General features: G+C 31.6%; 8 protein-coding genes and 1 non-coding gene across 9 annotated transcripts, besides 5 other annotated features; 4 read left to right on the top strand and 5 right to left on the bottom strand.

The window, feature by feature from the left end:
- Positions 1-73: 73 nt before the first annotated feature.
- TVAGG3_1036360 (EP4 subtype prostaglandin E2 receptor binding) lies at positions 74-1,009 on the bottom strand (the record flags this gene model as incomplete). Its single annotated transcript, XM_001580315.2, has 1 exon — positions 128-1,009. One exon carries the CDS (start codon positions 1,007-1,009, stop codon positions 128-130), a length of 882 nt encoding a protein of 293 aa, XP_001580365.1.
- A 531-nt stretch (positions 1,010-1,540) lies between these two features.
- Positions 1,541-1,570: a mobile genetic element.
- Positions 1,571-1,704: 134 nt separating this feature from the next.
- TVAGG3_1036340 (protein ubiquitination) lies at positions 1,705-3,523 on the bottom strand (the record flags this gene model as incomplete). The annotated part of the gene is made up of 1 exon (XM_001580316.1): positions 1,813-3,174. The coding sequence occupies one exon, from the start codon at positions 3,172-3,174 to the stop codon at positions 1,813-1,815; it is 1,362 nt and encodes a 453-aa protein (XP_001580366.1).
- A 427-nt stretch (positions 3,524-3,950) lies between these two features.
- Positions 3,951-5,658, top strand: TVAGG3_1036330 (P-loop containing nucleoside triphosphate hydrolases family; the record flags this gene model as incomplete). Its single annotated transcript, XM_001580317.1, has 1 exon — positions 4,000-5,643. One exon carries the CDS (start codon positions 4,000-4,002, stop codon positions 5,641-5,643), a length of 1,644 nt encoding a protein of 547 aa, XP_001580367.1.
- Positions 5,659-6,685: 1,027 nt separating this feature from the next.
- Positions 6,686-8,263, top strand: TVAGG3_1036320 (phosphatidylinositol-3,5-bisphosphate 3-phosphatase protein; the record flags this gene model as incomplete). The annotated part of the gene is made up of 1 exon (XM_001580318.1): positions 6,705-8,219. The coding sequence occupies one exon, from the start codon at positions 6,705-6,707 to the stop codon at positions 8,217-8,219; it is 1,515 nt and encodes a 504-aa protein (XP_001580368.1).
- A 3,346-nt stretch (positions 8,264-11,609) lies between these two features.
- Positions 11,610-11,816: a mobile genetic element.
- A 1,253-nt stretch (positions 11,817-13,069) lies between these two features.
- Positions 13,070-13,091: a mobile genetic element.
- Positions 13,092-13,664: 573 nt separating this feature from the next.
- Positions 13,665-13,882: a mobile genetic element.
- Positions 13,883-13,907: 25 nt separating this feature from the next.
- Positions 13,908-14,087: a mobile genetic element.
- A 1,057-nt stretch (positions 14,088-15,144) lies between these two features.
- Positions 15,145-16,068, bottom strand: TVAGG3_1036270 (uncharacterized protein; the record flags this gene model as incomplete). Its single annotated transcript, XM_001580319.1, has 1 exon — positions 15,145-16,068. The coding sequence occupies one exon, from the start codon at positions 16,066-16,068 to the stop codon at positions 15,145-15,147; it is 924 nt and encodes a 307-aa protein (XP_001580369.1).
- A 139-nt stretch (positions 16,069-16,207) lies between these two features.
- On the bottom strand, positions 16,208-16,753 carry TVAGG3_1036260 (acetylation-dependent protein binding; the record flags this gene model as incomplete). Its single annotated transcript, XM_001580320.2, has 1 exon — positions 16,277-16,753. One exon carries the CDS (start codon positions 16,751-16,753, stop codon positions 16,277-16,279), a length of 477 nt encoding a protein of 158 aa, XP_001580370.1.
- Positions 16,754-17,033: 280 nt separating this feature from the next.
- On the bottom strand, positions 17,034-17,105 carry TVAGG3_1036250. Its single transcript has one exon. It is a non-coding gene; the product is annotated as a tRNA-Val (tRNA).
- An 88-nt stretch (positions 17,106-17,193) lies between these two features.
- TVAGG3_1036240 (EF-hand domain-containing protein) lies at positions 17,194-17,568 on the top strand (the record flags this gene model as incomplete). Its single annotated transcript, XM_001580321.2, has 1 exon — positions 17,200-17,433. The coding sequence occupies one exon, from the start codon at positions 17,200-17,202 to the stop codon at positions 17,431-17,433; it is 234 nt and encodes a 77-aa protein (XP_001580371.1).
- Positions 17,569-18,620: 1,052 nt separating this feature from the next.
- TVAGG3_1036230 (Second domain of FERM family) lies at positions 18,621-26,092 on the top strand (the record flags this gene model as incomplete). Its single annotated transcript, XM_001580322.2, has 1 exon — positions 18,628-26,073. One exon carries the CDS (start codon positions 18,628-18,630, stop codon positions 26,071-26,073), a length of 7,446 nt encoding a protein of 2,481 aa, XP_001580372.1.
- Positions 26,093-26,199: the final 107 nt, after the last annotated feature.

Below are 26,199 nucleotides of genomic sequence, written 5' to 3'. Positions count from 1 at the left end.
TTATTCCATCAGATGTTAATACTTTGACATATTTGGCGTGCTTTCGACGGTTTTGTCACACATTCAACACCATTTTCGAGTGACTCTATATATAAAAATACAAATATAACAGTTTATTTTGAATTAATTAAATCATTCCTATAGATAACAAATACTCTGCAGACTCTCCTGTCGCAAAATGTGCCGCTGTATTCCCATTATGATCCTTAACTTTTAGATCAGCCCCAATTGAAACAAGATATTTAACAATCTCGAGTTGATTTTGCTGTGATGCAAGCATTAGCGCAGTGTATCCGAACATTGTTTTCACATCTTTTTTAACCCCAATTGAGATAAGATATTTAACAACTTCAAGATGTCCATTTGCAGCTGCAATGGTGAATACATTATGAAAATTATTAATATAAAAGCAATTTGCATTTTTATTTGCTCCGGCAGCGATTAAATATTTAACAATCTCAAGTTTACCTTTTGCAGACGCCCAAATAATAGGATTTAAATGCTTTGACCCTTCAATGTTACATCCACATTCAATTAAAGTTTTAACAAGTAATAGATTTCCGTTTTCGCAAGCGGCACAAAGCACATCCTGATTTTGGTTACGCGGTTTACAAATTCCAAATCTACAGGCTACGGACATTATTTTATGATTTCCTTTTTCTGCAAGCTCATTAAGCAATGAGTAGATACCATTAAAATCATAATTATGATTAAACGCAGCAATTTTTTTGAGTAATTCTTTAGATTCAGGATCTTCATTTATTTCCATGGGTTTGATTTCTTTTTCTTTGATTTCTTTTTCTTTGATTTCTTTTGACTTTTTCTTATTTCTATTCATAAATAGAGAATGAGATCTATGAGATTGAATTTCATTCTCATATGTCTGATTTAGACTTCGAGCATTGTTTAGATCCTGGCGTAAATTTTTTATGAGGTTGTTTGAGCTATTAGCTTCTTCATTCATTTTATTCATAAAATTAATCAATCCATCTAAAAACGGCAATTTCATGTATTTTTTAAGTGCCTTGAGAGTTGAAATCGCTTCTTGAAAATTACTTATTTAAACGTTTGTATTTCGAGTACATAAATAGAATTTCTTTGCACTAATCACGTGATAAGACTGTTTGAGAATAGAAATGAAATCAAATGAATTAAATTTTGCTTCTTTTAATATTTCTTTGATATCTTGACTTCAAAAATACTAAATAATTTATTCTCTTGAATGAAATCATTTATGTGTGCAGCAATGTAACCGAAGTTTGGTATAAGTTCTTCTTCCATTTTTATACAAATGATTAAAAAATAAAAATTTAAAATTTTCATTCAAAATGTTGTAAATAGCACTTTTTTTGGAAAATTTTTAATCCGGATCTGGATCCAATTCATATCTATTCACCTTGTTCTTAATTTGACATACTATGGCCACCAAACAAACTGCTTAAATTACTATTAAAAGGTCAATTGATACTTTTATTTTCAGTTTTAGGAAGCAATCAATTTTTTTTCTAATCACTTAGCTTGAGTGTCAAAAAATTGAGCTAATGTCATAAAGTGGTAAGTGCAACCTTAAAAAATTCACAATATTTTGTCTACCTTAAATTCAACTCATATAATTAATTATATGAATTACGCAATAAAAAGTATGGAATAGCCATAAAAAATGAGAGTTGCGAAAAGATCGCTTTATGTATAGAATAAGTGGAAAAGCTTAACTATTTTTTTTATTTCTAATAAAACTCATCTTCGTAAATACCAGAAAAACAATTATTTGCACCATGTGAAAGGAGAATTTCAGAAATTTCTGTATGGTTTTCATTTGCTGCAATATGAAGTGCGGTTTTTCCATATTAATTTTTTTTCATCGATATTTGCACCATGTGAAATGAGAACTTCTGCAATTTCTGTATGGTTTTCATTTGCTGCAATATGAAGTGTAGTTTCTCCATTTTCATCTTGTTCATCGTTATTCGCACCATGTGAAATGAGAATTTCAGCAGCTTCTTTACTATTATACCATGCTGATTTATGAAGTGCGGTTTCTCCATATTTATTTTTTTCGTCGATATTCGCACCATGTGAAATGAGAACTTCTGCAATTTCTTTATGATTATTCCGAGCTGCATTATGAAGAGCAGTTTCTCCATTTTCATCTTTTTCATTGATATTCGCTCCATGTGAAATAAGAACTTCTGCAGCTTCTTTACTATTATACCATGCTGATTTATGAAGAGCAGTTTCTCCATTTTCATCTTTTTCATTGATATTCGCACCATGTGAAAGGAAGTATTCCAAAAAGGATGGAATATTAAAAATCGGAGAATAAACAAAGCATTTGTTTATATCATTAGTTTGATCGAAATAAACTAAAAAGGATTCAAGATTATTGTAAATTCCACAGTATTCTAAATCGATCTCTATATTGTATTCATTCATCAAGAATGTGACAAAATCAATGTTGTGTGAAATAATTGCATATTCCATGCATTCTTCATCTGGTTTTTGATATTTCAAACATTCACTCATGATCTCTGGATTTCCTCCTAAAAATGAAAATTCTAGACATGTTTTAGTTATTTCTGAGTTAAATTTCGATCTTAATAACTTGAAACAATCAACTGCTCCATGGTAACAACATAATTCAAGTAATGAATATCCTTTCTTAGAATATGGATATAAATCGCTTTCAAGCTTTTGATCTTTATCAAATCCATCTCTTTCTGTGAATATGATGAAATTTTCTTTGTCGTTATTCATAGTTGCCTTGTATATTGTATTCTCTGTATGAATATCCAGATTTTTAATATCACCTTTTTCGAAGTCATCAGATTTGTCTAATTTAATTCCATATTCTTTATAAAATAGGAAGTTTGAAATAAGTATGACGTTGCTGACCTCTTTGACATGATATTCATCTGATATTTGTTTAGCAAGAGATAAATATGACTTGGCATAGCGATTATTATACAGAACAAGATTTAAAATAGCTCGTATCATATTTTGAGGAGGATACCCATTTGAATCAATCAATTCTGATTTGATCATTTTGAAAATCGAGTTTAAATCTTCTTCTTTTTCGGTTTTCAACTGATATAACGTATTGCATATATCGATATAGTATTTGTAGTTACTTCGCAATTCGCTGTATTTGTTTGGATGAGCGTCTTGGTCGGACATTAATAATTTTTTATAAAGGACACATTTGCATTTTACCATATAAATACCACTTAAATATATTAGAAGAAAAAATACCACTTAAATTTATTAGAAGAAAAAAAATCCTATGTTATACATGTGGAAAACAGTGAATGCAAAGGTTTCTGATATAATTTATCAATTTTGATTAAATCCATTGATGAGAAACGGCATTATAACAATATGAAAGTGTAGAGCAATAGGATTGTCATCCGGATACTTATATTATTCATGATTTTTCTTCCAATCACTCTAAATCAATTGATTCTTTGAAATTAGATAATATGGCATTAATAGAAATATTACTTTTTATAAGCAAAACAAGACTGTCATGTAGAATTTCATATTTGAAACGGTTCAAGAGTGGTTCGTCTTATTTTTTTATTTATTTACAATTGCAAAGGCTCTTATTTCCGGAAAAGACTTATTTCAGAAATACTGTCTCGAAATTTATGAACTATTAACACAATAAATTGAATGACTGCTAGGTTTCATTCAATTAAAAATGGTACCAAACAATATGTTATGCAAGATATTGCGAAATATTTTTGATAACTTCAGAATACACAATAATATATTATTTGAATACTTTATATAGTTACATATATTATTGTCACTCAAAAAATCACGATTTCTAAAGTTAGCCTTGAAATGTATACATTATATTCATTATATTATATGCTAATGAACTTTTTGCAAAGTTAGTAGTTAAACATGTATATATTTATTCATTGAAAGGGAGGAATAATGGACTAAAAATTATTGTCACTTTTTCAAGTGCACGTTTGAAATTTCTTCAGAAACGAAATGAAAAACGGTAATGATGCTCAGCCAAAACAGAAAAAGATCGTTTACATCAACAAATTCGATTTCCCAGAGGATCCTTCTAAGAAAATCTTTCTACCTAAGAAACAGAGCCAATTATTATCTCTCGCTACAGATGCATTAGATTTACCAAGAGATGCTCAACAAGTTTTTGATACTGATGGAAATGTTATTACAAACATTGACGATATTCAACCAAAACAAAAGCTATTAATATCTTGTACAAAACCTTTACCTGATCCAGAGTTAGAACCAAAATACAAGTCTAGACAGCCTACTGGACGATCAATACGCCCAGTCATTATACCAAAGCAACCAGATGTTATACCACCACGCGACGACGCAGAAATTCAACAATCTTTAGCTTTTCGGAACATTTCTGTTAAAGAAGGAATTAGGAATTCATTAGTATCACTATACAATAACTTATCTCCTCAGCATAAAGCTCAGCTCGAAAGTTCCGAGGCATTAAAACAATTAAACGAACAAAACGCGAAATATTTGTTTGATACATATCTGTCTAAGCATTTTATTTGCCCTACATTACAATTAGATGATAATGATATCGGAAAAATGACTTGGGAATATGCTTTGAATGTATTAAAAGGAAAAAGGCCGGAAGATATAAATATAACTGTTACAGGACCTATAAGATCAGGAAAGACAACTCTTGTCTCAATGCTTGCTTCTCTTACCATAGAAAAGTTAATAATTTCAAATGAAATCCAGAATATCCTTCCTATCATTGTTAATTGGTCGAATTATCAACCATATTCTGGTGATATCCATAAATTGTTTGATATTCTTTGCGATGCAACTTTTGAGGCTTTAAATGCAACAAAACCACAATTCAAACCAGTTTTGGATCAAATCAAGCAATGGATAACAAAAGCACAATCAGAATCTGTATTTCCTGCCTTCCCACCAATACTCCAACAATACAAAGATCTTCCATTTAATCATATTACCGTTGTTGGAACAAGATTATCGAACCATTATAACAATTACAAGTCAAATCCAAGAGGTTACATACAAGAAGTTGCTAATTTCCCTGCAAACTTAGCTCAGGCGTTCGGATATAACAGAATTTTATATATTTATGATAATTTCGATACAACGGCCTTCGCTTTTGCAAACAATACAGAAGGAAAAGTCAAAACCAAGTCATCTGTCATTCTTTCCGAAATTTTAGCAGATTCAATCAAAGGAAACTCATATATTCTCGCTTCTGAGAATGATAGAGAGTTCTACAAGGTATTCAATACTGATGCATCAACAGTTATATTAAGCGAAAGGATTATTAAAGGCAAAGATGAACCAGATATTTGTATTGAAGATCCAACAATCAGAATAACTTATGAAGACTGCCGCGGATGTCCAGCATTTTGCGCATTGTATAAGGATATATGCCAGTTAATCCAAAATTACCTTGATAAGAAGGTTATTAAACTTTCAATTTCGAAAGTTGTATCAGCTGACTATTCCAGGAAATGCCTTATTAAGGCATCTTTACGCAAGCTTATGGAGCTGCTTTACCATGATTCGGCTGATTTGTTTTATCCATTCAAACCTGAAGATATTGAGAGAGTTTCACGGGCTGAAAATCTCAATGTATTTTTAAAGTGAGTCGCTTTATTGTTTAATATATTAATAAATACTTATTGTTTACAACTGAAGGTTTATTTTCATTCATAGTGTTGAAAAATCACAATTTTCTTATCATTAAGTATCTATGACTCTCGCAGTTATAATTTAAATTTCATTATTAGAGCATTTTTACGAAAATTTATATATCTGAGCTCCACAAAGATATTATCATATAAAAATAGCTTAAATTTGATAAAATTCCTATTTTTATTGATGAATTCTTGTTATTTGCTATTTGCACTTGGTAACAATGTTGCAGAATGATCTTTGAACAGATTTTAATACAATTTGCCTCAAGGTTATAATATATCAAAGAAACAATATAGTGTTACAATTATATATCTTATGGAACGCACAAACACCTTCGCAAAATTACTTAAAGAGTTAAAATTATATTATAAAGAATTATTCATGATTTAAAGGTTGTTTATGCAGAGGACATAATATCATCCTTATGAGAAATGAAAATATCATTATGTTTGTTATATGTTATAGAATTATACGGTGATTAATTAAAAAATTAAATAGAAGAAAGTATTTTCAGATGCTGATATAAGAGAATCAATATCCTATCTACAAAAATAATTCATAAAGTATTTCATCTTGTAATTATAAAGGAAAGAGTAAGATAATAATTATTTTTGCTAGTTATCCGAAATATCATTGTTTTAGATGCCCAATATCGACCATTCTATAAGTATTAGCACTCATTAACAATCAATTTATAGTTGATCAGTAAGGAACTTGCACATTAATAAAAAATTATTAGGAGCTCTCAAAAAGTGAATTCTCGGTATCATAATTTGATTTTAAAACTTTTTCATGAACCACAGCTTTGATTTATCTCCATATTAGAAACACATTCCAAAACTTCTCTAAATGAATCCTTTTTGATTTTGTAAGCTTGCCAGTTTTTCGGATTTAATTATATCAAAAACCAACATACATACCGATATAGACTAATAATGTATGATTTGGTTTTTATATGATATTCTCAAATTCAAGTAATACACAATATTTGTGACAGTCAAACTCGAAATATGACTGAGCCCCATCCATTTTATCCCGATAGGCGCAAATCCACAAATGTTGAAGATTTTGAGAATGGAGTTACACAGAGATTCTGCTTTGTACCAGGAGAGCAGTATGTTTCTCTGCATCAAGCAAACCATCCAAAACTTGGTCTTTGCGATTTTATCATAACAACATGGGGTCTTCGAGTAGTCTTACAAAATTGGACCGAGTTTTATAGAGATTTTTCAATTCCTTTTAAATGCATGATTTCCATAGATAAAAAAGGAGGCAAGCATCGTTTTGGTTTTTATGGAATAGAAATATTATTAACAACAACTGGAATTTTCCAGATTCCTTTTGACAAGGATAATAACGATCGCCCAACATTTTATCATCAATTAATAGACAGCTTTAAAAATCCAACGTCTTTACCCGCAACAGTCTATGAATCCAATCATAGCTGGATACAAAAGCTCCAGAAGGACTCAAATTGGGCAATTGTTGAAAACGATTTCTGCCCAACATACCCTAAGCAGATACTTATCCCACCTGACGTCAGCTTAGACATTGTAAGCAAAGTCGCTAGCTTCCGATCAAAGGGCCGTCTTCCTTTCCTTTCTTACATAAATCCAGCTAACGGCGCTCCTCTCATGAGATCATCCCAACCATTAACTGGAATACGTAATCAAGACTCACCCGAAGATGCGCGATATATTTCAAACATTGTTCAAGGTAGGAATGTGGCAATTTTTGATTGCAGGCCAAAACTGAATGCCGTTGTTAATATTTTGACAGGAGGTGGCTACGAATCAACAGAAAGATATATTAATTCGACTTTCAAATTCTTTAATATTCCAAATATTCATAAAGTACGAGACACATACACAGAAATGACGACAGCCCTTGCTTTGTCATTTGACAACGAACCGTGGAAAGAATGGGGCGCTCTCATCACCCAAATCCTTACATCTTCTTCTCAAACGATTTCTGCCATGAACGCGAACTGCGCAGCCCTCGTCCATTGCACAGATGGATGGGATCGAACCGCTCAGATTTGCTCAGTTGTCCAGCTAATGATGGATCCAAATTCAAGAACTATCAAAGGCTTCCAAAACGTTATTCAGAAAGAGTGGTGCGATGCTGGCCATCAGTTCAGTGTTCGTTGCTGCCATCGTCCAAGCCAGAAAATCGAAGAATCGGCTCCGGTATTTATTCAATTTATAGATTGCGTCTGCCAATTAATCCATTACTATCCACAGGCATTCGAATTCAACGTCTACTTACCAGCTCTCATAGGTTATCACGCTTACGCCCAAATTTACGGAGATTTCGCTTGCCGAAACGTCCAAGAAAGAGAAAAGACCGCCAGACCACCTTCGTTCTGGAGAAACTTGAACTACGATGATTTCGTCGATTTCATCAAGAACCGTAACTACGAACAGACAAATGACCAATTAATAGATGTTAAGCCTTACTATTTCTGCAAGGAATTGTTTGCTTTACCAATCTTTGGATCAGGAATTAACATACCTATTCACTAATTTGACTTTTTTATATATTATTTTTTATATTTTTTTAAATTTTATTTATTCATTTTATTCATCTAATTTTACTTCTTTTTCCCTCAGTATATTTGATATATCTACTAATAAAAACATAAAAATTTCGATTATCAAACTTGATATCTTTTAAATATGAATTATAATACTACGGTCCAAAAAATCTAGCTCAAAATAACCTTATGCCATTCTCAATATAGGTAAAAACAGAAAATAATTTCCGATCCAATCGTAAATATTATAAAATATTCAGTTTTGTGGATGAAAATGAGAATACTCTAGATAGGTATGTACATAGGTTTAGGTACAAATTCATAAATACTATAATTATAAAAAATAAAAAGGTGACCAAACTATTTTTTGAAAGTCCGCCATAACTTTAATGGTACTATTTCAGCGTGTACAATGAATACAAAAATTCTAAGAGTGCCACATAAAATAGTACTTTAGACTTGAGTTAATGCTACCAAGCAAATGTTAAAAAGATGACTTTAGTGTTTTGATAATCAAAGATTAAAATCATTATTGTCTAAATCAATAATCATAACGACAGAAGTTAATGTTTTTCATCAGTGCTTTAAATCCACTTTTAAAAGTATACCTCAAAAATCAAAATATCAAAAAAAAATTGGCCGATAGGTTTGGCTTTAATTTTTGTCTGCTTTTATGATTTGATATGGATGTTATAATTTTAAAAGTTGAGCCAAATTCACCAATAGATTTTTGAGATTTGCAAATACTCAATAATTTTCAGCGTGTTATCTTTTATTAAAAGAACTATTTGGTTTCAGTATCATATAAATTGATATTTACTTTCTATTTGAACCTTCATTTAGCTAATGATTTAATAATACAGATTTCATCTAATCCTTATAAGAGAATTTTGAATTTGTTATAATAAAAAAACAAACAGATATAGCTTACACTTCTATAATAAAGATACCTTTTATAGAAATCAGTATGAAATGTGTTTTTTGACACGTAAAGCTCTCAATTCATTATAACATGTTTGTCGATTTTTATATATTTTTCGCTTTCATTATCTATGATATTAAAAATTATGTCATCAGAATGTGAAATAATTAAACAAATGCCCTGCGGGAAGTATTTTATACTAGAATTTATAAAAAAATCACTGTACGTTTAGCCTACTGGTTATGTCGTGGGGTTCAAAGGCAATATGTTCAAATCAGTAAGCACCTGGTTTTTTTATTTTTTTATTTTTTTTAACAAGGTGAATATAACTTTTGATCGAAATCAATGAGTTACATGAATTATCATTTATCTAACTACAATTAAATTGTGAAAATATACTATCCAATATTAGCGTTTAATAAAATCAAAGATTATTGACTTATATTTTGAAAGTAATCTAAGCAGAATTTAGATATCCAAATTCTAAATATCTTCATGCTTAGATGCTAGATAATATATTCTTATTTGAAAAATTTATAATGTTATTATTTTCTTATTTGATATTTACTACAAGCAGAAAAGCATTTATATTGTAAATTAACAGATTATGATAATTATACTCGTTTTTATATGTTCTTAATGAAGAATATCAAACGTATTTCTATGAGTTTTAAAAAATGAAAAGTTTTAATATGGCTAATATATTTATTATCATTAATAGAATAAAAAAGTTTTTTCGCATATCACTCGATGATAAATTTCGAAAAAATTTAAGGAATGCTCTTTGAATTTCTTTACCTATAAGCATATTATCTGCCGTATTATTTTTCGCTAATTGTAGAATTTTATTTAATTTTAATAATTAACCTTCTAAGCTTATTGAGAGATCACATTGTATATTTGATACGTAGTACATATGCTAAATCTGTGAATTAGATTGTAAGATATTGAACAAACGTTCTTAAACATTTTAGATTTTAGGGAATTACTGAATTAAACTATATTTCTTATATGATATCTTCATGTTTGGATGCTTTGGGTATAATTTATTGGGCTTTTTCTATCCAAATGTTTGGCAATGGTAACCCAATTTCTAACAAATTTATGATGGAAAAATTTATGACTTTTATGGAGCCGAAAAAAAAGCATAGAATGAATAAGACTATTAAAGATAAGCTGTAATTTGATTGTGAATTTTAAGAAAAGAATTTGGATTAAAATTTGAAATTCTTTTTTTTGAAAATTAGCCGATGATATGCTTAAGCTAAAAATTACTAGAAGCGGTGTGATATAATTTATATAAAAACAAAATACAGCTTGATTTATATAGTAATTTATGCTTTACATGTATTTTATATAAATTTTTATTGAATTCAAATATTCAATAGTTTTTTTATGCTAGATTAGTTGTATTTATTTAAATATATTATATTGGCAACCTTTCTTTACCCTGTCCTAATAAACGCATTTTGTAAAAAAAATATAGTGCATCAGTTTCGAACTAGCGTCCCCGGTACCCAATAGTAAGGGGTAATAACCATTCGACCATTTGCCACGTAAAGCATCGCCAGATTTTTTTGTATTTAATCACTCCCAAAACACTGTTTTGGCTTATTGGAAGTATAGATCCGTATTTTTCCCAAGTGAGCGGGGTATCTCCAATCCCAGCCCTATCGTCCTCCCAGTGTCAGTTTTCAATATAAAATCCAAATTTTTTTTGAAAATAAAAATTTCGAGAAATTTTTCTGATTTTTTTTCTTTGATTTCAATAATTCAAAATAAATTTGGGAGTAAAAAGACACTATTTAATGAAATTCATATGAGTGAATGTGGATAAATACTCTCAAAACATACAATTTATCTATTTTTTCTTTATATTATCAACTAATTAGTGATAATTTTTTTTGAATCAGATTTTTTTTTCATTAAAAACATAATATATAACACAACAATGATGCACACATACGTATCTACACATCAAAATATAAAGCTTGTTTTGGTCTGGGCATCCCAACCCAAAATTCTAAAAAATTGAATAAAATTGAATACTTGGGGCTGGGATACCCATCCCAAAACCGAATTGAATTTTTTGAATTAAAGAATATATTTATGTATTTATAATATACATGTGATGTCTATAAAAAATACTAAATTCTAAAAAAAATTCAATTTATTCAAAACGTATACTAAGTGATCACTTCATTAGTAGGATCAGCAATCCTACTAAATTGTGAGAACGCCACTAACTAAAAAGGGAGTCCTTGGAGCTCTTGATCTCTTGTCAGTAGAGTTCATAATGAGGCATGGCATCTACTGATTAGAGATCAGAGCAATCCTACCTTACCTTCAGGAGCTACAAAGCTCCTAATCGTTACGAGAGGGAGCCTTGGAGCTCCTGAAGCTCATCAGCAGAGGCTATTTACCATTTGGGCCTCTTCTGATGAAAGATGCGGAGAGGTTATCGATTTTGTAATTTAATCGTCGTCGTTATCGATTTTGTAATTTAATCGTTATCGTCTTTTTCTAAACGTGCATTTTTACATTAAAAGCAATGCAACTCCAAAATTAATTGGTATTTAGACTTTAATTAGGTGCAGACAAACGAAATGCAGTCCAAATATTTTGGTGATATATGAATTACATAAATTTAGGGAAATTGAAATTATATCTTTTTAAATTTTTAGGAAAACAGATTTATAGAATTGTTTAAGTCATCAAAATAATGCAGACTTAGGTCAAATTTTCCAAATTTAATCATTTGCAAGACTTTCAAGCGACTTCAAAATGTCGAAATATAAGTCCAAAAATAAAATTACGATTACAGTCTATCCTCAATTATTATCACGCTAATTATTGAGTGACCCATGCGTTCGTATGTATGTAATACCTTTTAAAAAGGAGATGAGAGAGATAAACTACATTTACAATTTAAATCTGATGTATTTACTTGTTACATTTACAAATGTAAATGTTTCTCGTAATGTTTACATTTTGTAAGTATAACGAATAAAAATGACGCACTTTTTTTACAAAGTCAAATTATGCGAGACAACTTTACTTGTTACATTTACAAATGTAAATGTTTCTCGTAATGTTTACATTTTGTAAGTATAACGAATAAAAATGACGCACTTTTTTTACAAAGTCAAATTATTGTTCGATTTTTGCAGCTTGTAAACGATTAATTGTATAAAGCAATTGATATTAGCACGACATAACTGAATAATTCTAATATTGAAATCAAAAGCCCTTAAAATATCATGATATTTTAATTTCATAACAAATCTAGGAGACTATTTGATGAAAACATATCCGATGTGGGTTTTGTTGTATTATATAACTTGTTATTGACTTCTTAGCTTTCCAAATTTTTTTCGATAATGAGAAAACGAATGAAAAATCAACATTTGGTCCATTTAAAATTTGATTTGTTTACATTTTTTTTACTTTTTGAATTTCAATTTATATTTTCCTCAAGAAATACTTTAGATTTTAAGAAACTAAATCATATAATCTACTAAGAAAATATATTAAATCCTATAATACTCAAAGTTTTGTGATAAATCCGATCTTTTTTATTTTACTTTTATTATGTTTTTGCAAACTTAAGGTCCTCACTAGGTAAAACATAATACTCTTTGAAGTTAAGTATTTTCACAAAGAGAGGACCAACAATATCAAAAGATTGAATAAAGATTTGTATTATTTTATTTATTTTTAAGAACATGTTTGGAAAACACTTACTTCGTTCTACAAATGTGTATCTCTTTATATCAAAGATTCTTCTCAAATTATTGAGAGACTTCTCTCAAAAAAAGGAAAATTTGATAACTAAAAAAAATTATGGCATAACCTCTCGTTTTGCATAGATATATATTTACATGGTCACAGAGCTTATTTTCATTGTCAAAACTTAAAAATTTTTAGTGGACTATACCCTTAATAGGATAAAAAAAAAGAATTTACACTCTCTCACTTTGAAAACGTAGAAAATGCCAATCTATTGGTATACATTTTAGTTTTGTTAAGTTTACAAAACGATTACTTTAGATTTTAAAGATTTATCAAGAATTTAGAGAATATCCTTCTCAAAACAACTTCAATAGCGAAGGATTAGTATTGAATCGGATTTGTAACATAATTATAGTACATTACAATACAATTTCTCCGATTTTTAAATATTTTTGAAATATTTACAAAATATGCTCTTTCTATCATCGATACTTTAATACAGAGCAAATTTAGTAAATGTCATCACGTTATTTTTTCATAAATCGTTTTCGAACTTTTGAAATATTTATTTTAAACCAGTTTTCTACATTTAATATGTGAATTATATCAAAAGTAGATGGGCGATACTTGTAAATCTATTTAAACTATTAGTTTGCTATTATTGAAGAACTTTATAATTTTTTTTTCTTATGTATGGAATTAAAGATAATTTTGCCGATTCCAACTGGTTTTTCTATATGAGTTAAATATGCCAAGTGAAATTGGACTTGCCAATATTGTAAATTGAAGTATGGACTATATATCGATTTTCATTGATTGATGAATAACTCGGAGTAATGTAATTGTTGATAATGAAAAATAGTTTTCAATTGCTGGTAAGGGCCAATGTATGTTCAATAGCTCCGAAAGCAAAAAATGCACGTTTAGAAAAAGACGATAACGATTAAATTACAAAATCGATAACGATGACGATTAAATTACAAAATCAATAATGACCCAAAGATGCGAAACACGTCTACGAACCAGGAGCTTCAAAGCTTCTAATCCTTACTAAAGGGAGCTTTGGAGCTCCTGAGTCTCCATCAACAGAGTCCCAGATGGTAAATGTCCTTTGCTGATGAAAGATGCGAAACACATCTACGAACCAGGAGCTCCAAAGCTTCTAATCCTTACGAAAGGGAGCTTTGGAGCTCCTGAAACTCCTTTTACTATAAAATAGGACAGTTTTCTTCTGAGGTTCTTATCAAATCTAAGACTTCAGAAGAAAGCTGTCCTATCAATGTATACTTACACTCTCATGGACTACAAGTGTACAATTTTAAGGCAGAGATTATACGAGGCCTCTCATCAAATGAGGGACCTCGGATAATCTCTACCTTAAGTAGTCAAATAACTTTTCTCACTATTTAGGAACAAAAGAACAAGAGTTGGAGTACTTTAAGGCAAGATTCTTCCGAAATCTCTCATCGAATGAGAGACTTCGGAAGGACCTTGCCAAATCCTTGAACGCCAATATCCTTGGAACTGAGCTAGAACCAGGGAGAAGTAGCATACTATAGAGCACGATGGTAATCTCGGAAATGCTTATATCGCCCCAAGCACAATATTTAAGAAGTCTAACTCATATATACAAGAAGTCAGGCTGAATAGATATTGTGCATATGGTTTGCAGAACTCTCATGATATTTAAAATTCATGTTATCCCAAAAAGGTGACACTTTGGGTGTATCGTCCATCCCAGGGATGCAAAAATCACATCACCTTGGATCTATAATTGGAAGCATATCAGACATAATCGCCATAATCAAAAAATCTATATACCCAATAACTAATAAATTTGTCGATATAGATTTTCCATAAAATTAGTTTAGGGTTGTTAAAAATATCAAAAATTAGCGTTTTGAAGACACCATGGTGTCTTATAATTTTCCCTTCCTTATTGGCGTTTAGAAATAAATGCGCCAATAGATTGAAGAAGAAGAAATAATCCATTCCGTTTTCAATTTTTATGAAGTTATATTGGCGATTTTATAGTTTTACTCCTACCATTATCATATTTATTTTATGAATAATGCAAAACTCATTGAAACTACAATAGCATTCAAAGATAGTCATAATTTTACATCAATTTTGAAAACATTGACCTGTTTACGCCACATCTAAGTTATATCCTATCGTTATTACTGATTTCGATAGCATGTTCTGAACAATGAGTTATTTTTAAAGTATTTTGAAAAAATTTATTATACAAACAAAAAATTCAACATAATATATAATAACAACAATAAGTTTTTAAGTCCAAAGAAGCCTGTTCTTGAATGATTTCAGCTAGTTTATGACCTTTATCCAGAGTATTCTTCATATTTATGGTAAAACTATAAATAGAGTCGAGCTCAACAGCTTCTTTTTCTAAATTTGATATTTCTCTTTTGAGGTTTGAAATATTTTGGGCAATTTGTAAATTTTCTTTTTCAAGTATTTCCTTTGTATCATTGATATGTTGCACATTGGAATTAACCGTATTCTCGAATTGGGATATATCATTTGCAACGACATCTTTCATGTTTTGCTTATTTTCAAGTTCATGTTTAAGTTCTACATTTGCGTTGGATATTCGGTCGATTTCTTGCTGAATATTAGCTATATTATTCTCTGTTTCCGATATTCTAAGGTTAAAATCTAATCTTTTTTCAGCTTTGATGAAATTTTGGTATTTTATGAGTATTTCCTTTTCTTCGGCGATTCTAGCTTTTCTTTTTGGCATATCTATTCTTGATTCATCTTCTAATTGTTTCTTTTTAACTGCAATGTGATGTTTGACTTTTTTCAAACGCAAAGATTGATGTGCGTATTTTCCTTTTATAACATTCTCAAAATCATTAAGCTCTTGTAATCTTTTTTGTTCAGATGTTGATGTTCTTAATTGTGATTCATATTTATTTGCCAAAGCTGTAAGTAATTGAAGCATTTGGTACTCTTTTCCAATGTTTTGAACATCAGTTTCTTCCTTTTTGGAAATAACAGAAGATTTGTGCTCAATTCTATTAATTTCATTTTGAATTTCTTCAATTTTGTTAGTTAAAAGTGCTGTGAGTTTGTTGACTTTTGCATTGAAAGCAGATTGTTTCATTGTTTGTCTTTGTTCTATCAAATGTTCTGCAATGTCAACGTATTTATTATCCATTATAAAAAAATGATATCAAAATCCTTCTACTTATTGTATGCATAGAGTTTGTGCATGCTTTTTGTTAAATGAAGGTTTTAATGGCCATAGAAAGTAAGTTTTATTAATAAAATATGACTAAAACAAAGAGATCAATAATATATTGTAAGATGAAATGCAAGCATTCGTAATTTTTATACAATACATTAAATATTTATGATAACGAAATTTAAACAACATTAGTTTGAGTAGCAGTAGCTTCGGCAATAATTTCACGCTGCTTTTTAGGGTCAATATCATGAGGAGGATGTGTAATTGCTTCGTGAAATTCATTTGCAATCTTTCGAACTTTCATTAACCAGTCTTCTTCAACGCTGCTAGGGAAATTATTCATCTTTCTGTTAAAGTATGATTGAGCTTCCTTTGCCATCATAGCAAATATCGTATCATCACCGTTATATTTTCTTGCGTTATCCCAAATTAAATTAACATCATGTATAAAAGTTTTCAGATCTGGATATTGACTATTCATTAAACGTTTTTTAACTTCATTTAATGACATTGGCTCTTTAATAACTTCAAAATAATTTGGAGCGCCATCTCTAACTGGATCAATAAGCTCTCTAAATGGCTGGCAAATTTCCCACGAAATAAGCTTATCAATGAGTTGGAGGCATTTTTCTCTTTGGAATTTGGATAAATTCATTTTTAATATTGTCACTTTTTCCAAATATAACATGATTGTGTCAATTCATAGAGGTAATATAGATATACAATAAAAATAAAGGAAACCAATATTCTAGATAACTGAAGTCTCATCGAATAATCTATATATTTCATTATAATTCCAAATTTTAAGATTCAATATTTCTTCAAACACATCATTTGTGGACAATTTATATAGAAAAGAGATAGTTACACATAACATATTAAATGGATCAAAAATAAAGCTGAATATGATTAAGAATTCAGGAAATGAAAAAAAATGTCCCAGGCCAGAATCGAACTGGCCTCTGATCCGTGTCAAGGATCTATTCTAACCAATATACTACTGGGACTTCCGAAAATAAGATTTTTGATTTATATTTGATGAAATTAATCATATTTTTTTGTTTACACTATCCTTTTCCGTCACATTTCACTTTCCAATTTATGGAAACAAGAAACCAAAAAGCCATTACAGAAGTTTTCAACCAATACGATACTGATAAAAATGGAAAGCTTGACCGCCAGCAATTAAAGGATTGCATTAAAGACTTAAATGGCAGAGAATTAGACGATACAGAATTAAATCAGATCTTCTCATTAATGAACGGCGAAAAGGACGGTTTTGTCCACCTTTCTGAGTTCGTTAAGGTTATGGAACAGTTCTTCAAATTCTGCTAAGCGTTCATTGGCTTTTCATATTTATTTGTTTCTCGAACCATTCATCCAAATGGTAGAAATTATAAATACCTTGATTAATTATACAAGACTATTTAAACATTTTTTACTTCAAATTCCTACCTCATGTATTATTTTTTTGGCATATTCCATAATTGTTCATATAAGGTATAACCTCTAACAATAGTTTTTCATATAGATATCATACCTAGCAGCGATATACATGATCTCAATTTGACACGCTCCAATAATCGTTTCAATGCTTACGATGAATCTGAGCATTTCGATGAGCAATATTAAATAAGTTTACATAAGCTAGTAATTTTCTCATTAAAATATCCGATTTTAAAAGAGTTACAGATTCAATTCTGAATGTTCTGTCAATATCACCTTCAAACCATTCAAATTCAAATAGTTAGACCATATCACAGAAAATTGCATTACAATTTTTAATAATTAACAACAAATCGTTTGAGAAATTTTTAATTTCAAGGAAATTTTGAATATTTATACTAAACAATTGACTGACAAATAGTGATGGATCTGTCAGATCGTTAAATTGCCTAAATTTAACAATATGATTTCCGGTAAGAGGTTAAGGAGATATAGAAGATACATCTTAATTTAAACACAAACTTACCTTGCACACATCAATTTTAATGATTTAAGAAATTAAACTCTAAATTACGATCCAAAATGAATTAAAAAGTAGTATTTAAGTGTTCTTGTTTGCAAACCAAAGAGTTTATTTAATGTCTTTATATTTGCAAGTAACATAAGTTTATGATTTTTGTTTTCCGATTTAAATATCGGAAACCTCATTCAAAGGATTTGAGACGCCAGTGGGAATATTATTTTAAGTCGTTAGCAACAACTGCATTTTTTGCTTCAGTCTATGCACATAAGTAAAGTTTCGCAAAGTGGTTGTCTGAAGTTTTTATATTTTTTATGGCAGCTTACAAAAAATTTTTCAAGTATTATACAGAGCATTCTAATTAAATTTTTATTAAAAATCGTCGTATTATAATTTTATTTCGAATTCAAATTTTTAAATCATATCATTCAAAAAATTGATAGAAGGTTGTGATGTTGGATTGAATATTGCTCATTCTAATCACCAATCATAATCTACATTTATTTCATTCGTTAAGAAAAGTTATTATCATGTCACTTTTAAATATTTTAAATCGAAAAAAAATGTCTATTACTTTGAATACATGCACTAATATTCAAGGAGTAGACGGAAAAGAATTTTCATATGCTGATAACATTAATGGACAGCAGCTTCTTGAGCAAGCTCTTACAAATCTCGGAATTCCACCATCCGGAAATTACCGCGCGCTTGCTTTAAGAAAAGGAACGACTCTTACTTGGATTGATCCCAAGAAGAACATCGTCCATTACCATCTAAAAGATAAATCCAACTTGTATTTGTTAAAAGAAAAACAACCAATTTCGGTTGAGACAACATCTGGTGCCAAGAAGAAACTGCTCGTCGATATTACTCAAAAGTGCAGCGAGTTAGTTAAGTTCATTGCTGATAAATTCAAAATTGAACATTCGAATGGCTACGCTATCTTCACAATTGACAAAGAAGGCGTACGCCATTCAACAGATTTGGACTTAACACTTCCTCAGCAGTCATCAGAATACGAAAATATCTTCTTTACTCGTCGCTATTTCTGTTTCCTTAAGAGCCACCTTGACGACAAAGGCGGAGCTCTATTCATCTACAACGATGTTAAGTTGCACATCTTCCAATCGAAGCTTACTGTAACTCATGACCAAGCTGTAGAAATGGCATTGCTTTCATTATACGTTGTAGCGAACAGTACAGAAGAAGCGAAGAAGAATGGTGCACCATCCGATATCGCACCACTTTTCCCACCTACTTGCCCTCCACAACAAGGAGATGCCCAAGAAATTGCCAATAAATTAAACCAACAAGAGCCTTTGACAAGGGAAGCCGCCGTTGCTAGATATCTTACGATTTCCCATCAATTGCCGAACTTTGGCTGCGAAGTTTTTAAGACAAAATTCGCGCCAATTTCCGAAGAAAAAGTTCAACGCCAAGATGGCTCAATCGTCATCGGACCGAAGTCTATAGCCGTCCACTTACCTAATGGCGATGAATATATGTCTGCTCCTTGGTTTAGATTTATTTCTGCAAAATTACACTCATCATCAGTCGATATCAAGTACATGGAACGCAAAGGCACTGAAGCAGAAATTTCCTTAAAAGTCAAGAAAGCTTTCGACGTTTATACTTTAATTTCAGGATATTCTTCAATTACTAAATCACTCGGCGCTGAATTACTTACAGATGGTTTCGCCAAAGAAGACGAAGCCGCATCTACAGCTACGATTGATCCTGCTATCTTCAAACCGTATTATACTGCTGATGAAAGCGGACAATACGCATTCTTCCCAGGATCTACACAAGAATTCAAGAAATTCTACGGAGATATCGATGACATCTGCGGCCGTGAACCAGATTCAGGTCGTAAACTTAAATCATTAAATGAAGCACTCAGCAAGAACGAAGGAGACGTTTTAACACGCCTTAGAATCATCAGAGTCATTTCTGATCTACTTAAAGTCCGTGGACATAATGAATTTTTGGATGAAATCAAAGCAAAGAAAGCTTTAGCTTCTTTGAGCACAATGAACATCATTCCAGCTCAAATTGATGCTATGATTGAGGGAATCAACATCTTAATTGAGCATCAGAAGCTTCTTCGCGCTGAAATCATGACAAGATTAGAATCAACAAGAAAGAAGAAACTTACAACATGGTTGGATATTCTTACAGAACATGCAACCAAATTCCAAGACATAAGCAAGAAATTAAAGTCTTGCCCAGCTTCTGGAAGTTATCTTTACAATGCTAAGAGCCAATTGATTCAATTAACAGCAGACATTGCTGGATTATCATCATTCATCTCATCTGTTATCAATTTAGCTCCAGACAACTCTTACATTGTTGCTATCGAACAATTTATTCTGAAATTACAAAAAGTTACAACACCAATCATCCCAGATCTTCCAGATAATTCAATTCCACACCTCGTTGCCTTATACAATGCCAATTTCTACGTTGGAATTTCGATTGGCCTTATTAATAAGAGTCTTTCCGAGCCATATGTTGCGAATAACAACGACTTAGTGAACAAAATCACCAAATCCGCGGAAGATTACTACAACAAGTATTGCCAAATCAATACATTACGCTTAGATCTCAACCGCCGTCCATTTTCAATGATATTTAACAACAAAATGGTCGAAAACCTCAATGATCTGAAGCATTCCATCTTCTCCGTTAAGCCTCATATTGATATGGTATCCGAAATCGCGGGAGTTCCCATTTATTCACAAGGATTGAACTACTCAGCGACCATGATTGACAAAGCCATCACCGCTTTTGAAGGAATCCGGATTTCTCCATACCGAATTATTCCATCCAAAGAAACTGTCCTTCAAACAGTCGAAATGCTTGAAGATATCAGTTCCAAACTCACTGATGCATCGAACAAAGCTGGTGATGTCAACCAAGAGTTCCTTTTCCACCTCAAAGACACAGAAACAGCCATGAACAACACAGCTCTTACTCTTAAAGTTTCACAAGTTTCCAGAGCCACAATGAGTAACATTTCCAAGGTAAACGAACATACCAAATGGCTTCTGACCAATTTGCAAGAAGTTTCAAGAATAATCGGAAATGCATCCATAATTCATCAAATTAACAAACTTATGCAGCATTGTGACAATATATTGGCATTGCATACACCATCCTTTGATGAATACCGTGATTTGATGACACAATCAAAACAAATTGTTTACGAACAGAACCACAATGACTTAATCATGGAATTCGAGAAGATGTTTATGAATCCATGTTACGAGGATCATCTTCCTTCCCTTTACAAGTTATCTACATGGGTAAAAGACACATCAAGTTACGATCCAAATCCAGAAACAATCAAATGCATCACACAAATCATGCAGTTCTTGGATTGCGCGTGGCAAGTTCCTTTAGACGAGAAATACACTCCACAACCATTAGTTTTATTCCCATTCTTCCAAGGAAAAGACGCAATGAAGATGACATCAGAATTAACACAAGAAATCACTGATATAAAGAATTATATCAAAGATTTACTCAAATTCGAATTGATTTCGAAGAACGAGACATTGGCTGCCAATATCAATCATTGGGCCACTTATTTCGAGACACAATCATCAATGATCGATGGTTTGCAACAACATGAAAACACTTTGATTTCTCGTTTGAAAGACATTTTGAGGAAATCTTCACAAATCAAATTATTTGCGAAGAACATTATTTTGTATGTCAATGATTCTAAATTCCTTGAAGCAATGAATACATTCTTTAGTAACATTGACTTAATAATAACAAAACTCAAACAGCCACAAATTGGAAAATCAGCTTCTGCAAAATTCCAAGAAAAAGTTTTGCCACTTTTGAACCAATTTGAAGTTCAAATCTCGAGAGTTTTAACAGGAAACACAATTTCCGATGATAGGAACTTAACTGAGAAACTCAGAACACTTAAACAAATGATTTCTCAGAAGATGACTGATGCTCAATCTAATGATATCAACAAACAACAGAGTTTGAGTGAAGAATTGCATCAATACATATTAAGTATTCTTCCTGAATGCAGACAGAACCAGCAATTGATAGAACTCAATGCACAAATGAACACTTTGAAGTCAGGATTAAGTGAATTCACAAATACAGGAATGATGAAGCTCGGACAAAGTGGAATTATTTCTAGTTCAATGTTCTTCACGATGACAATTGATCCTCAAGATATTTCTGATATCTTTAATAACTACATTAATAATAATGTTGACGTCAAACAGTTACAAGAAATATATTCAGAAATAACTAAGGAAATTTCTGCTTTGGATCAACCTTCTGCTTATATTTCAAATGTTTTGACAAATGTCAACATCAAAAATAAAATTAATGAAACAATGCGTCTTATTATAGAAAACCAAGATTCGGAGCATCAAAAGTCAGAACAGTTAAAGATATTGACACTTTACTTTGCAAAGGAAATGACAAAGAAATTACTCCAATTAAAGGAATTCGTTGATCAAAGTAATATAAACATGTGGTCGAAGAAATCAAAGTTTTATTTGACAATGTTGAGAAATTGTCTTAAAACATTCGATTACGAGATGCTGAATAATTATGTAACATTCACATCTATTTGTATGACTTATAAATCATTCAAAGAAATAAGAAATATCATTGCTATTCTCATTGCCATGGATATTGATGACGAAATCAAAATTTATGGTGAAGAATTGATGTCAATTGTTGATCAATTTGACATTTCTTTGAAACTTTATTTCTTCCATCACTTGGAATTAATAAAGCGTGAAATGAACCAGATCCAAGAAAGCAACGAAAAGGCAAAGCAGATTTGGGAGAAAATGAAATCATTCGATGAATATTTGACAGAAAATTCAATTTACATCCAACAAAGATGGATTTATTTGTCAGAATTGTGTCAAAAATTCATTGAAATTGAAAACGATTTGACAGATTTAGCCAATGAATTACAGAATCCTAAACTCATCAAGAGCTTGAATGCCGTCATGGAGATTAATTATATCCTTAAATATTGGACGAATGCATTTGATTTAACTGATGATGAATTGAGGAATTCTATTTTGAGTAATTTGTCACTTGTCAAGGGCCAGTTCAAGAAGATTGAACAGACATTGGGTGATGATGTAATGAGTGTTCCTTTCGTTACAGCAACACCTTTGTCTTACATTTCTAGGACTCTTTTGTTGATGTCGAAATTCAATCAATTTAATGATTACAAAGAAAAAATTGAGAAATCTTATTACTCAATTTTGAAGGACAACATTCAGTTGTTCTCAAATGATGATGCTTATTTAGCTGATTTAGAATTGCAAGAGATTATTCCTCAGACTAATTACAATCTCTCTAAACTACTTGAGCAAGTTGAAGAATATAATAAACCAAATTACGAAAATTTACCAACATTAAAGAACAAAGAAGTCCAAAGAGTTGTTGAAGTTATTTTGACTTGTGTAGAAAGACATGATTTCTACAAATACGCTAAAGAAATCTGTGACGCAATTACAGAAAAAGCCAAAGAAATCGAAGAAAAAGATGATGAGGAATCATTGAAGAAATCACTGAAATTGAAGAAGATTTTAGTTGATATTCCTAAATATGTTTTCGTTTCTTTGAATGACGCAAAGAGAGATTTGATTGATTACATCAACATGATAACAGAAGATGAATCTAAGATTGAAGAAATTTATCCGAAATTCATCGCTTCACTTTTGAAAGTTATGCCGTCAGTTCCACAAGAAACAGCCGAGAAACTCGATATCATTCCACAGAACTTCGTGAAATCAACAGAAGGACTTGTTAAGTCAACGAAACTGTTGAAGACTTACTTGAGTTTCCTCGAAAGCGACGGCGAAAAGATCAAGAGCGAAATCACTCAATCAACAGTCAAAATCATCGAAGCTCTCGATACAGAGAACCCACAACAGATCTACAAGACAATGCAGGAATTCATCGCTCTCAACTGCGTAGTCAACGACAGAAACGAAAAGAGCGATTTACTCACAGGAATCATTGAGAATTTCTCAACATTCCAAGCTGGAATTGAAGAAACAGTTTCAAAGAACGAAACGAACTTGGACGAAAAGACAAAGGAAGGAGTGTTAGAGATGAAGAGGAAGTTCATTATTATGATCACAGGAGCAACTATGGATGTTGCAGAATCAATCCAGAAATCATCAAATATCGATTCCATTTTGGATGTCAGAAACAACAAGAATCTCTCTGCCAGGACACAAATTGGCCAAATCGATCCATCAAACATCGATGCCAGAAAACATTTGTTGCATGTCGCTGCAAACATGCAGTTGTTGTCACAGAGAGGTCTTGAAGTTACTCCTCAAACACCATTGACATTCTACAGAGAATATCTTTCTTTGTTCGATCAGTCGATCGCTTCATTCAACACTTTGTTGAAGGAAGACGCAAAGGAACAAAAGAAAGGACTCAGAATCTTCAAGAGAATCGTAGACAACTTGGGTGATTTGAATGATGATTTGAGCTTGGAAATTTCAAGTTCTCAATTGACGAATTTCGAAGAAATCATCAGAAAATTCTTCAGAGTTTCAACAGAAATCGAAGCATCAATTGCTTTGATCAATGCTGCATTTGCAACAGCGAAGATTCCTCAGTCATTCTCTTTAGTTGTCACAGAACAGAATCCAATCTTCAAATCTAAAATCGAAGAATTAAAGATTGCTGCTCAAAATCTCACAGAAAAGAACACAATTTCTGAATTCAATGAAGGATTCAATGAAATGTTGGTTGAAGCTATTAACGTTATTCTTAAACTCGTCGACATCAAACACAACATTGAGTTGATGGAGTTGACGAATTTGGAGCAAGAAATCACTTCTAAATTCGAAAATTTGGCTTCAATTGCTCTTCAAATGACAGACGAAGTTAAGTTGAAATACGACCCAGTTAACTCCGCAAGAGTTCCAATTAAGTTCAAGATGCCGAAGCTTCCTGATGTCGATGATTCTGTCCAGATACAACAAGTCAGAGAAGAAATCATTGCAGCGAAATCGAAACTTGATTCTGACAAAGAAACTCTCAAGAAATACTTCAGCCAATTCAACCCAGATTCAACCAAATTCACTGATGCAACACTTGAATTTGAGAATGACATGTCTGAGTTCATCCAAAAGATCTTTGTTTTGTCAATCATCACAACGAATTTGCAGATGCAAAGTTATTTGACTTCTGTTGCTTCAAGATTAAGTACTTGTGCAAATAACATCAACCACAGCACAAGGAATTTCTTGATTGCTGTTCCAACATGGTCAGCAAATGCAGAACAGGATTTGTCTTGCATAGAAACAGAGTTGAATGTCGCTTTGAGTTTGTTGGATGCGGCTGTTGAATTTAACGAACAACACGAACTGAACAAAGATGCAAGAAAAGCCAAATTCCTCGAAGCTCTCAAACCAATTACAGAAGCTTCTCAGAAGGCGAAAGATGCAATCAAAGCAGTCGAAAGCAACCAGGACGAAATGTTCAAGACGATGGCAACAAACATGTTGAACATCGCTTTGGCTGGTTGCCACGCTGTTTCAACTGTTTTGCTCAAAGCGAAAGACAGCGAAAGAACAACATCTTCTCCCGATGAAATGTGCGAACTCGCTGCGAAAGTCGCTGAAGCAGTACTTAAAGCAGCAGCTGTTGTTAACACAGATGGAATTGTCGAAATCACAGCTCCATTTGCTGATGCACTCGACAAGTTCAACACAACAATCACCGCGAAGAATGCGGAGACAGAATCAATGAGTAACACCATCAAACAAGTTGCAACTGGAGCAACATCACTCGAGGAAACAATTAAGAAAGCAATCGCAAAGAGCAAAGTCACAAAGAAAGTTTCCGCTGCTTCTCAGAAGTCGCCAGAAGAAAGGGCAAAGGCACAAGAGAATCTAATGAGAAGATTAGAGCTCGAATCAAATGTCCACAGAAACAGATGGTGGCTTGAACATAATGAGAAATATCTCAAGAGTTTTGACTAAAAAATTAAGTTTTAAATTTTTTATTAAGGGTGCACCCGTATGTACGTTTATTTGAGAGGAGGAGGATTACCCTCTCAATTTTGAGGGATTCGTTAGTTTATTTTCTCGATGAATATGCAATAAAAT

The sequence above is a fragment of the Trichomonas vaginalis genome, chromosome I (genome assembly GCF_026262505.1).
Source record: "Trichomonas vaginalis G3 chromosome I, whole genome shotgun sequence".
Taxonomy (NCBI): domain Eukaryota; phylum Parabasalia; order Trichomonadida; family Trichomonadidae; genus Trichomonas; species Trichomonas vaginalis.
The sequence above is the reverse complement of the archived record's forward strand: the minus strand, read 5'-3'. Positions and strand labels throughout refer to the sequence as shown.